We start from the raw sequence: 12,500 nt of genomic DNA, 5'->3' as shown, positions 1-12,500 counted from the left end.
TTCTGCTGATCTTCCATGCCTATCCCTGGTACCTGGCTGGTCCTGCATGGGCAGATCATCTCACATTCCCCCTCCAGGGAGAGAGGAGAAGGATCAGATGACATCAACAGTGGTTAACGTTTAAGCACTCAGAGATGCAGAAAAAAGGCAATGCTACGAACTCAGCAGTCTGAAATAAAATGTATTTCTCTCCATTACATCTCCAGCTCCCTCTCTTCCTCCTGAGGAGGTAATGGCAGCTCAGTGAGGCCAGCCAACCAGCACACCTGGGGTCAAATAGTATTTGATACATTTCAAATACTTTATTGATGCTTGATTGGACTTGTCTGGGTTAATGGACCAATAGAGATGTCTCAATAGTATAAACCCCTGCCTAACTAGCACTCCAGGCAGGCTAAAGCAAATGTTTAAAGTATTTGACAATATTTCAAATAGTATTTGAACCCAGGTCTGCCAGCAATCTCAGCTCTCTCCCCTCCCACTCTGAATCTGCTGATGACCTCAGCCCTTCAGTCTATCACTGCTGAAATAAATCCTATTTCACTGCAGCACTGGGACTGTACTTCAGAGCAGTTTAGAGCAGGCTGGGACTGAGTGGAGGAGAGGAGGAGAGGAGGAGAGGAGAGAGGAGAGAGGAGAGAGGAGAGAGTGAGAGAGTGAGAGGGGAGGGAGAGGGGAGAGGGGAGAGGGGAGAGAGGAGAGGAGGGGAGAGGGGAGATGGGAGAGGGGAGAGAGGAGAGAGGAGAGAGTGAGAGAGGAGGGGGGAGAGGGGAGAGTAGAGAGGGGATATGGGAGAGGGAGAGGGGAGAGGGAAGATAGTGGGAGAGAGGAGAGGGAGAGGGGGAGGGGGGAGAGAGGCGAGAGGAGAGGGAGAGAGTGAGGGGGAGAGGGAGAGGGGGAGAAGGGAGAGGAGCGGTGGAGGGGAGGACGGGAGGAGGAGAGGAGGAGAGGATGAGTGGAGGGGAGGAGGGGAGGAGGGGAGGAGGGGTGGGAAAAGGAGGGAAACAGAAGAGAGGATTGGAGATGAGAAGAGAAGTGAGGAGAGGGAAAGGAAGGAGTGAAGAAAAGTAGATGAGAGGAAAGCTGCTTTGTGGAGGATCTGTAGGAGGTATGTGTCAAAATACTCCAATCTGTCCCAGGGCCAACCAGCTCCACATGTGAGAGTGGTACTCTACTGTCAGCTGATACTCCTGTGTCCTTCCACTCTACTGTCAGCAGATCCTCCTGTGTCCTTCCACTCTACTGTCAGCTGATCCTCCTGTATCCTGCCACTCTACTGTCAGCTGATACTCCTGTGTCCTTCCACTCTACTGTCAGCTGATCCTCCTGTGTCCTTCCACTCTACTGTCAGCTGATCCTCCTGTGTCCTTCCACTCTACTGTCAGTTGATCCTCCTGTATCCTTCCACTCTACTGTCAGCTGATCCTCCTGTGTCCTTCCACTCTACTGTCAGCTGATCCTCCTGTGTCTTTCCACTCTACTGTCAGCTGATCCTCCTGTATCCTTCCACTCTACTGTCAGCTGATCCTCCTGTGTCCTTCCACTCTACTGTCAGCTGATCCTCCTGTATCCTTCCACTCTACTGTCAGCTGATCCTCCTGTGTCCTTCCACTCTACTGTCAGCTGATCCTCCTGTGTCCTTCCACTCTACTGTCAGCTGATCCTCCTGTGTCCTTCCACTCTACTGTCAGCTGATCCTCCTGTGTCCTTCCACTCTACTGTCAGCTGATCCTCCTGTGTCCTTCCACTCTACTGTCAGCTGATCCTCCTGTGTCCTTCCACTCTACTGTCAGCTGATCCTCCTGTATCCTTCCACTCTACTGTCAGCTGATCCTCCTGTGTCCTTCCACTCTACTGTCAGCTGATCCTCCTGTGTCCTTCCACTCTACTGTCAGCTGATCCTCCTGTGTCCTTCCACTCTACTGTCAGCTGATCCTCCTGTGTCCTTCCACTCTACTGTCAGCTGATCCTCCTGTGTCCTTCCACTCTACTGTCAGCTGATCCTCCTGTGTCCTTCCACTCTACTGTCAGCTGATCCTCCTGTATCCTTCCACTCTACTGTCAGCTGATCCTCCTGTGTCCTTCCACTCTACTGTCAGCTGATCCTCCTGTGTCCTTCCACTCTACTGTCAGCTGATCCTCCTGTGTCCTTCCACTCTACTGTCAGCTGATCCTCCTGTATCCTTCCACTCTAGTGTCAGCTGATCCTCCTGGTCCTTCCACTCTACTGTCAGCTGATCCTCCTGTGTCCTTCCACTCTACTGTCAGCTGATCCTCCTGTGTCCTTCCACTCTACTGTCAGCTGATCCTCCTGTATCCTGCCACTCTACTGTCAGCTGATTCTCCTGTATCCTGCTACTCTACTGTCAGCTGATCCTCCTGTATCCTGCCACTCTACTGTCAGCTGATCCTCCTGTATCCTTCCACTCTACTGTCAGCTGATCCTCCTGTGTCCTTCCACTCTACTGTCAGCTGATCCTCCTGTGTCCTTCCACTCTACTGTCAGCTGATCCTCCTGTGTCCTTCCACTCTACTGTCAGCTGATCCTCCTGTATCCTTCCACTCTACTGTCAGCTGATCCTCCTGTATCCTGCCACTCTACTGTCAGCTGATTCTCCTGTATCCTGCTACTCTACTGTCAGCTGATCCTCCTGTATCCTGCCACTCTACTGTCAGCTGATCCTCCTGTATCCTTCCACTCTACTGTCAGCTGATCCTCCTGTGTCCTTCCACTCTACTGTCAGCTGATCCTCCTGTGTCCTTCCACTCTACTGTCAGCTGATCCTCCTGTGTCCTTCCACTCTACTCTACAAATGATAGAGACTAAAACAGCTGATGTTCCCTAATGGTATATTATTTTCATGTCACTACAGTACTGTATAGTAGATGCATTGTGGCATACAAAAGGCCAAGAGTTTACTGTTACTAAAATACTGCAGTTACATAATGGGATAGAGGGCAAACCACCAAAATACAGTGTTATATAAAGTAGTCCAACCCTATCCCTGCTTACTGTAGTTTACTGTATTATAAAGTAGTCCAACCCTATCCCTTCTTACTGTAGGTTACTGTATTATAAAGTAGTCCAACCCTATCCCTTCTTACTGTAGGTTACTGTATTATAAAGTAGTCCAACCCTATCCCTTCCTTTTACTGTAGGTTACTGTATTATAAAGTAGTCCAACCCTATCCCTTCTTACTGTAGGTTACTGTATTATAAAGTAGTCCAACCCTATCCCTTCTTACTGTAGGTTACTGTATTATAAAGTAGTCCAACCCTATCCCTTCTTACTGTAGGTTACTGTATTATAAAGTAGTCCAACCCTATCCCTTCTTACTGTAGGTTACTGTATTATAAAGTAGTCCAACGATATCCCTTCTTACTGTAGGTTACTGTATTATAAAGTAGTCCAACCCTATCCCTTCTTACTGTAGGTTACTGTATTATAAAGTAGTCCAACCATATCCCTTCCTTTTACTGTAGGTTACTGTATTATAAAGTAGTCCAACGATATCCCTTCTTACTGTAGGTTACTGTATTATAAAGTAGTCCAACCATATCCCTTCCTTTTACTGTAGGTTACTGTATTATAAAGTAGTCCAACCTAGTCTCCCGAGTGGCGCAGTGGTCTAAGGCACTGCATCGCAGTGCTAGCTGTGCCACTAGAGAACCTGGTTCGAATCCAGGCTCTGTTGTAGCCGACCAGGAGACCCATGGGGCGGTGGCCGGCAGGGAATGGCCGGCAGGGATGTAGCTCAGTTGGTTGAGCATGGTGTTTGCAATGCCAGGGTTGTGGGTTCGATTCCCATGGGGGGGTATGAAAAATAAATAACAATAATGTATGCACTAACTGTAAGTCGCTCTGCTAAAATATCCCTTCTTACTGTAGGTTACTGTATTATAAAGTAGTCCAACCATATCCCTTCTTACTGTAGGTTACTGTATTATAAAGTAGTCCAACCCTATCCCTTCTTACTGTAGGTTACTGTATTATAAAGTAGTCCAACCCTATTCTTACTGTAGGTTACTGTATTTCTGTTCCGATTAATCTTTCAATGTCATGTTCAGTGCATTCGGAAAGTATTCCAACCCTTTGCTATGAGACTCGAAATTGAGCTCAGGTGCTTCCTGTTTCCATTGATCATCCTTGAGATGTTTCTACAACTTGATTGGAGTCCACCTGTGGTAAATGCAATTGATTGGACATGATTTGGAAAGGCACACACCTGTCTATATACAGTACATTCGGAAAGTATTCAGACCCCTTGACTTTTTCCACATTTTGTTACGTTACAGCCTTATTCTAAAATGGATTGTCCTCATCAATCTACATACAGTACGCCATACTGACAAAGCAAAAACGTTTTTTTAGAAATTTTTGCACATTTATAAAAAATACAAAACTGAAATATCACAAGTATTCAGACCCTTTGCTCAGTACTTTGTTGAAGCACCTTTGGCAGCGATTACAGCCTTGAGTTGTCTTGGGTATGACGCTACAAGCTTGGCACACCTGTATTTGGGGAGTTTCTCCCAGTCTTCTCTGCAGATCCTCTCAACCTCTGTCAGGTTGGATGGGGAGCATTGTTGCACAGCTATTTTCAGGTCACTCCAGAGATGTTCGATCAGGTTCAAGTCTGGGCTCTGGCTATGCCACTCAAGGACATTCAGAGACCTCTTTGACAGTGCTTGTCAGAGCAAAAACCAAGCCATGAGGTCGAAAGAATTGTCCGTAGAGCTCCGAGACAGGATTGTGTCCAGGCACAGATCTGGGGAAGAGTACCAAGGTCCCCAAGAACACAGTGGCCGCCATCATTCTTAAATGGAAGAAGTTTGGAACCGCCAAGACTCTTCCTAGAGCTGGCCGCCCGGCCAAACTGAGCAATCGGGGGAGAAGGTCCTTGGTCAGGGAGGTGACCAAGAACCTGATGGTCGCTCTGACAGAGCTCCAGAGTTCCTCTGTGGAGATGGGAGAACCTTCCAGAAGGACAGCCATCTCTGCAGCACTCAACCAATCAGGCCTGTATGGTAGAGTGGCCAGATGAAGCCACTCCTCAGCAAAAGGCACATGACATCCAGCTTGGAGTTTGCCAAAAGGCACCTAAAGACTCTCAGATCATGAGAATCAAGTTTCTCTGGTCTGATGAAATCACAATTTAACTCTTTGGCCTGAATGCGAAGCGTCACGTCTGAAGGAAACCTGGCACCATCCCTACGGTGAAGCATGGTGGAGGCAGCATCATGCTGTGGGGATGTTTTTCAGCAGCAGGGACTGGGAGACTAGTCAGGATCGAGGGAAAGATGAACAGAGCAATGTACAGAGAGATCCTTGATGGAAACCTGCTCCAGAGCACTCAGGACCTCAGACTGGGGCGAAGGTTCACCTTCCAACAGGACAATGACCCTAAGCACACAGCCAAGATAACGCAGAAGTGGCTTCGGGACAAGTCTCTCAATGTCCTTGAGTGGCCCAGCCAGAGCCCGGAGTTGAACACGATTGAACATCTCTAGAGAGACCTGAAAATATCTGTGCAGCGACGCTCCCCATCCAACCTGACAGAGGTTGAGAGGATCTGCAGAGAAGAATGGGAGGAACTCCTCAAATACAGGTGTGCCAAGCTTATAACGTCATACCTAAGAAGACTCGAGGCTGTTATTGCTGCCAAAGGTGCTTCAACAAAGTACTGAGTAAAGGGTCTGAATACTTATGTAAATGTGATATTTCAGTTTAAAAAATTATAAAAACCTGTTTTTACTTTGTCAATATGGAGTATTGTGTGTAGATTAACGAGGGGGGAAAACTATTTAATCCATTTTAGAATAAGGCTGTAACATAACAAAATGTGGAAAAAGTCAAGGGGTCTGAATACTTTCCGAATGCAGTAGTGACTCATGGTATGTTCGTGGAAAACAGTTGTTATCTGTCTGTGAACTCTGTAGTATTTCTATTCTGGTGTATTTCTCAAACAAACTCATAGGGAGAATCTCAATGGCGTACTCCTCACGTCCTCTCTCCTCGCCTCCTTCTCAAAATTTAGTATAGTTTTATATTAAAACAAATTTTTTTGATGAAATTCACTGAGGAGGATGGTCCTCCCCTTCCTCCTCTGAGGAGCCTCCACTGGTAGTGTACTGGGTAGATGGTGAACTGGGTGGTGTATGGGTGGTGTATTGTCATGGTACTTACTGATGAAGTTGGTCTGGCCGGTGTAGATGGTGTACTGCAGTTCGTAGGAGGTGACACTGAACTCGTCCTCAGACGTCCAGTGAACAGTGATGGTGTCGTGGGAGGAAGTACACAGCTCATCACGTATGGAGGGAGGACTGGGAGCTACAGGGTCAAACAAGGGAAACGTTAGTGTTCAGTGTTTAGTGTTTTTTTAAAATATGATTTGATTTGTTTAGTCAACATTCACAGAAATGTTGATCAATGTGCGTTGTCCCTCCTGTCTAAAGGAAACCTACTAAAGTAAAGATCTGACAGATTGGGCCTGTTTTTTTTTTCTGTACGTCTCTGGTAGTTGTTTGTGTTACAACAAAAAACTATATAACGACTCCAGAGGCTTGCAGGACGGACATCTGTCACCAGACAGGTTCATTTTTTACCAACAGTGGTGATGTGTTATTGTTGTTAGTGAAAGCCCCAGGCACCTCTCTCTCTCTCTCTCTCTCTCTCTCTCTCTCTCTCTCTCTCTCTCTCTCTCTCTCTCTCTCTCTCTCTCTCTCTCTCTCTCTCTCTTCTCTCTCTCTCTCTCTCTCTCTCTCTCTCTCTCTCTCTCTCTCTCTCTCTCTCTCTCTCTCTCTCTCTCTCTCTCTCTCTCTCTCTCTCTCTCTCTCTCTCTCTCTCTCTCTCTCTCTCTCTCTCTCTCTCTCTCTCTCTCTCTCTCTCTCTCTCTCTCTCTCTCTCTCTCTCTCTCTCTCTCTCTCTCTCTCTCTCTCTCTCTCTCTCTCTCTCTCTCTCTCTCTCTCTCTCTCTCTCTCTCTCTCTTCTCTCTCTCTCTCTCTCTCTCTCTCTCTCTCTCTGTCTACCCCCCCTCTCTGACCTGTCAGATAGTCCAGTCCCTCTAGGATCTTCTTCTCTCGGGAGAAGTCCAGGGCAAAGTTATCAAAGGCTTCGTTCAGGTTCACATCTGGAATCAGCACCTGGGAGGAGGCTGTGGCCATGGCAACCCTGAGAGAGAAAGAGAGAGAGCAAGAGGGAGAGCAAGAGAGAGAGAGAGAGAGAGAGAGAGAGAGAGAGAGAGAGAGAGAGAGAGAGAGAGAGAGAGAGAGAGAGAGAGAGAGAGAAAAGGTATTGTCAGAATGGAGAACCTCAGCAGGAGAAGGATGCAGAAGCAGAGACCCATAATGATCTATCTCTGAACACCTCAGTGTGTGTGTGCGTGTGTGTGTGTGTGTGTGTGTGTGTGTGTGTGTAGGAGCAAGCCTCAGACAGACAAGGCTGTTTCTAACCCTACAACCTCACAACCTTCATATTCCAGCCTGTCTCCATGGGAACCTCATGCCTAAAACATCCAGCAGACCCTGAACCCCTGAATTAGACTTTTGTTCCCAGACTCAGGGAGAGACCATGAATAACAAGCCTTCGAAACAGTAGAGGCCAGACAAAATAAAAAGTTGCAGAATGTGCTCTGAGTGTCCTTCCCTCTCTGTTGGCCATAAAAGCCTCCCAAAAAACACACAGCCCATCACAGCCCAGATATAAATACAGGCTAGAGGTCTTCACAGATCCAAAAAGTTGGACCCGTTCTGAAATGGACGTGGGGCTTTCCCACCCAGACACAATATGCATACTTTTTTTTAAATAGAGACCTGTTCTGAACGAACCCGAGGACAACTAGACCCGTTCCGTACAGACCTGGTCGGAGCCAGACCTGGTCCAATTCGAGTGAAGGAAGCAGCAGAAAAGTCATTTTTTTAGCTACTTTATTAGTCAGAGCTGATAAAGCGTGAGAGGAGGGCGAGAGGTGCCACTCTGTGAGCGAGTTACACAGGGAGAAGGGAGGTGGGAGGGAGAGAGGGAGAGAGGGAGAGCGGGAGGAGGGAGGGAGGGAGGAGGGAGGAGGGAGGAGGGAGGAGGGAGGAGGGAGGAGGGAGAGAGGGAGAGCGGGAGAGAGGGAGGAGGGAGGAGGGAGGGAGAGAGGGAGAGCGGGAGGAGGGAGGAGGGAGGGAGGGAGGGAGAGAGGGAGAGAGAGGGAGGAGGGAGGGAGGGAGGGAGGGAGAGACAGCAACCAACCAAGCTACAGTACCTTGCAAAAATATTCATCCCCCTTGCCGTTTTTTCTATTTTGTTGCATTACAAACTGTAATTTAAATTAAATTTTATTTGGATTTCATGTAATGGACATACACAAAATAGTCAAAATTGGTGAAGTGAAATGAAAAAAATAATATATACCAAAACTTCTAAAAGATAAATAACGGAAAAGTGGTGCGTGCATATGTATTCACCCCCTTTGCTATGAAGCCCCTAAATAAGATCTGGTGCAACCAATTACCTTCAGAAGTCACATAATTAGTTAAATAAAGTCCACCTGTGTGCAATCTAAGTGTCACATGATCTGTCACATGATCTCAGTATACAGTGAGGGAAAAAAGTATTTGATCCCCTGCTGATTTTGTACGTTTGCCCACTGACAAAGACATGATCAGTCTATAATTTTAATGGTAGGTTTATTTGAACAGTGAGAGACAGAATAACAACAAAAAAATCCAGAAAAGTGCATGTCAAAAATTTTATAAATTTATTTGCATTTTAATGAGGGAAATAAGTATTTGACCCCTCTGCAAAACATTACTTAGTACTTGGTGGCAAAACCCTTGTTGGCAATCATAGATGTCAGACGTTTCTTGTAGTTGGCCACCAGGTTTGCACACATCTCAGGAGGGATTTTGTCCCACTCCACTTTGCAGATCTTCTCCAAGTCATTAAGGTTTTTGAGGCTGACGTTGGGCAACTCGAACCTTCAGCTCCCTCCACAGATTTTCTATGGGATTAAGGTCTGGAGACTGGCTAGGCCACTCCAGGACCTTAATGTGCTTCTTCTTGAGCCACTCCTTGGTTGCCTTGGCCGTGTGTTTTGGGTCATTGTCATGCTGGAATACCCATCCACGACCCATTTTCAATGCCCTGGCTGAGGGAAGGAGGTTCTCGCCCCGTCCATCGTCCCTTTGATGCGGTGAAGTTGTCCCCTTAGCAGAAAAACCACCCCCAAAGCATAATGTTTCCACCTCCATGTTTGACGGTGGGGATGGTGTTCTTGGGGTCATAGGCAGCATTCCACCTCCTCCTCCAAACACGGTGAGTTGAGTTGATGCCAAAGAGCTCGATTTTGGTCTCATCTGACCACAACACTTTCACCCAGTTCTCCTCTGAATCATTCAGATGTTCATTGGCAAACTTCAGACGGCCCTGTATATGTGCTTTCTTGAGCAGGGGGACCTTGCGGGCGCTGCAGGATTTCAGTCCTTCACGGCGTAGTATGTTACCAATTGTTTTCTTGGTGACTATGGTCCCAGCTGCCTTGAGATCATTGACAAGATCATTCCGTGTAGTTCTGGGCTGATTCCTCACCGTTCTCATGATCATTGCAACTCCACGAGGTGAGATCTTGCATGGAGCCCCAGGCAGAGGGAGATTGACAGTTATTTTGTGTTTCTTCCATTTGCAAATAACCGCACCAACTGTTGTCACCTTCTCACCAAGCTGCTTGGCGATGGTCTTGTAGCCCATTCCAGGCTTGTGTAGGTCTACAATCTTGTCCCTGACATCCTTGGAGAGCTCTTTGGTCTTGGCCATGGTGGAGAGTTTGGAATCTGATTGATTGATTGCTTCTGTGGACAGGTGTCTTTTATACAGGTAACAAACTGAGATTAGGAGCACTCCCTTTAAGAGTGTGCTCCTAATCTCAGCTTGTTACCTGTATAAAAGAGACTTGGGAGCCAGAAATCTTTCTGATTGAGAGGGGGTCAAATACTTATTTCCCACATTAAAATGAAAATCAATTTCTAAAATGTTTTACATGCGTTTTTCTGGATTTTTTTGTTGTTATTCTGTCTCTCACTGTTCAAATAAACCTACCATTAAAATTATAGACTGATCATTTCTTTGTCAGTGGGCAAACGTACAAAATCAGCAGGGGATCAAATACTTTTTTCCCTCACTGTATATACACCTGTTCTGAAAGGCCCCAGAGTCTGCAACACCACTAAGCAAGGGGCACCACCAGCAAAGCGGCACCATGAAGACCAAGGAGCTCTCCAAACAGGTCAGAGACAAAGTTGTGGAGAAGTACAGATCAGGGTTGGGTTATAAAAAAATATCTGAAACTTTGAACATCCCACGGAGCACCATTAAATCAAATTTTTTTTTATGGAAAGAATATGGCACCACCACAAACCTGCCAAGAGAGGGCCGCCCACCAAAACTCACGGACCAGGCAAGGAGGGCATTAATCAGAGGCAACAAAGAGACCAAAGTTAACCCTGAAGGAGCTGCAAAGCTCCACAGCGGAGATTGGAGTATCTGTCCATAGGACCACTTTAAGCCGTACACTCCACAGAGCTGGGCTTTACTAAAGAGTGGCCAGAAAAAAGCCATTGCTTGAAGAAAAAAATAAGCAAACATGTTTGGTGTTCGCCAAAAGCCATGTGGGAGACTCCCCAAACATATGGAAGAAGGTACACTGGTCAGATGAGACAAAAATTGAGCTTTTTGGCCATCAAGGAAAACACTATGTCTGGCGCAAACCCAACACCTCTCATCACCCAGAGAACACCATCCCCACAGTGAAGCAAGGTGGTGGCAGCATCATGCTGTGGGGATGTTTTTCATCGGCAGGGACTGTGAAACTGGTCAGAATTGAAGGAATGATGGATGGCGCTAAATACAGGGAAATTCTTGAGGGAAGACTGAGGGAGACTGGGACGGAGGTTCACCTTCCAGCAGGACAATGACCCTAAGCATACTGCTAAAGCAACACTCAAGTGGTTTAAGAGGAAACATTTAAATGTCTTGGAATGGCCTAGTCAAAGCCCAGACCTCAATCCAATTGATAATCTGTTGTATGACTTAAAGATTGCTGTACACCAGCGGAACACATCCTATTTGAAGGAGCTGGAGCAGTTTTGCCTTGAAGAATGGGCAAAAATCCCAGTGGCTAGATGTGCCAAGCTTATAGAGACATACCCCAAGAGACTTGCAGCTGTAATTGCTGCAAAAGGTGGCTCTACAAAGTATTGACTTTGGGGGGGTGAATAGTTATGTACGCTCAAGTTTTCTTTTTTTTTTCACAATAAAAAATATTCTGCATCTTCAAAGTGGCAACCAGGCTGTTCTCTCACTGCCTTTCCCAGGCTGCGTCCCATGTTGTGTAAACGAAATGATACAAACCCTCCAAAAATCAATTTTAATTCCAGATTGTAAGGCAACAAAGTAGGAAAAATGCCAAGGGGGGTGAATACTTTCGCAAGCCACTGTACAGTAGAGTAATAGTTGCCGTAGCTAGTTTATTTATCATCCAGCAGGGGAGGTGGTTTAGGGGGGAGGGATGTCTGTCTCACCTCTCAGACACGTTCCTGGCGGTCTGTAGGAAGCGAGCGTGGTCGTTCTCCTTCAGGCTGTGTTCTGCCTGGGTGATGAGGGCGCTGGAGCGCTCCAAACACTGTCTGCAGTTAGCCATCTGCTGGGCCAGCTTACGCAGCTTCATCACCTGAGACAGGTAGCACACACACACAGGACACAGGACACACAGGACACACACGACACACACAGGACACAGGATACACGACACACACGACACACACAGGACACAGGACACACGACACACACGACACACACAGGACACAGGACACACGACACACACGACACACACAGGACACAGGACACACGACATACACGACACACACAGGACACAGGACACACGACACACACGACACACACAGGACACAGGACACACGACACACACGACACACACAGGACACAGGACACACGACACACACGGCACGACACACACGACACACACGACACGACACACACGACATGACACACACGACACACACGAAACACACAGGACACAGGACACACGACACACACGACACACACAGGACACAGGACACACGACACACACGACACGACACACACGACACACACGACACGACACACACGACACACACGACACGACACACACGACACACACGACACACACGACACGACACACACGCAAGCACACACACAGTGGCAGAGGAGATAGAGTTCAGGAGGGTTTTGGATACTGGGCAGAGTATAGGAGGTCATCTCACATTGTCTATGGCATTATATTGTGGACACATTGGATGGGCATATAACACACGTCTATTGTTTTCTACTGTATTATCATAATAAGACTGAGGTGGACAGGAGTGCTTTCACAGGGTCAGCATGTGTGTTTGTTAAACAACAGCTGGTCATGTTGTCTCAGTTACGGAGGTGACGTTCAAAACAGAGGGCCACACATCCTGG

The 12,500-nt window shown here is 47.1% G+C and overlaps 1 protein-coding gene across 2 annotated transcripts in view; it reads right to left on the bottom strand.

Moving 5' to 3' along the window:
- Nucleotides 1-12,500, bottom strand: part of LOC121531678 (probable E3 ubiquitin-protein ligase MID2) — a 191,428-nt gene that overhangs the window by 33,115 nt on the left and 145,813 nt on the right. For both annotated transcript variants that reach the window (XM_041837050.2, XM_041837059.2), the window contains 3 exons: nt 11,564-11,712; nt 7,045-7,172; nt 6,189-6,332 (listed from right to left, as the gene is read on the bottom strand). In XM_041837050.2, coding sequence (XP_041692984.1) covers nt 6,189-6,332; nt 7,045-7,172; nt 11,564-11,712 — 421 coding nt within the window. The remainder of the gene's footprint in view (nt 1-6,188; nt 6,333-7,044; nt 7,173-11,563; nt 11,713-12,500) is intronic.

This window comes from Coregonus clupeaformis, chromosome 29 (genome assembly GCF_020615455.1).
Source record: "Coregonus clupeaformis isolate EN_2021a chromosome 29, ASM2061545v1, whole genome shotgun sequence".
Taxonomy (NCBI): domain Eukaryota; kingdom Metazoa; phylum Chordata; class Actinopteri; order Salmoniformes; family Salmonidae; genus Coregonus; species Coregonus clupeaformis.
Note: the sequence above shows the minus strand (reverse complement) of the source record. Positions and strands in the feature narration are given on the sequence as shown.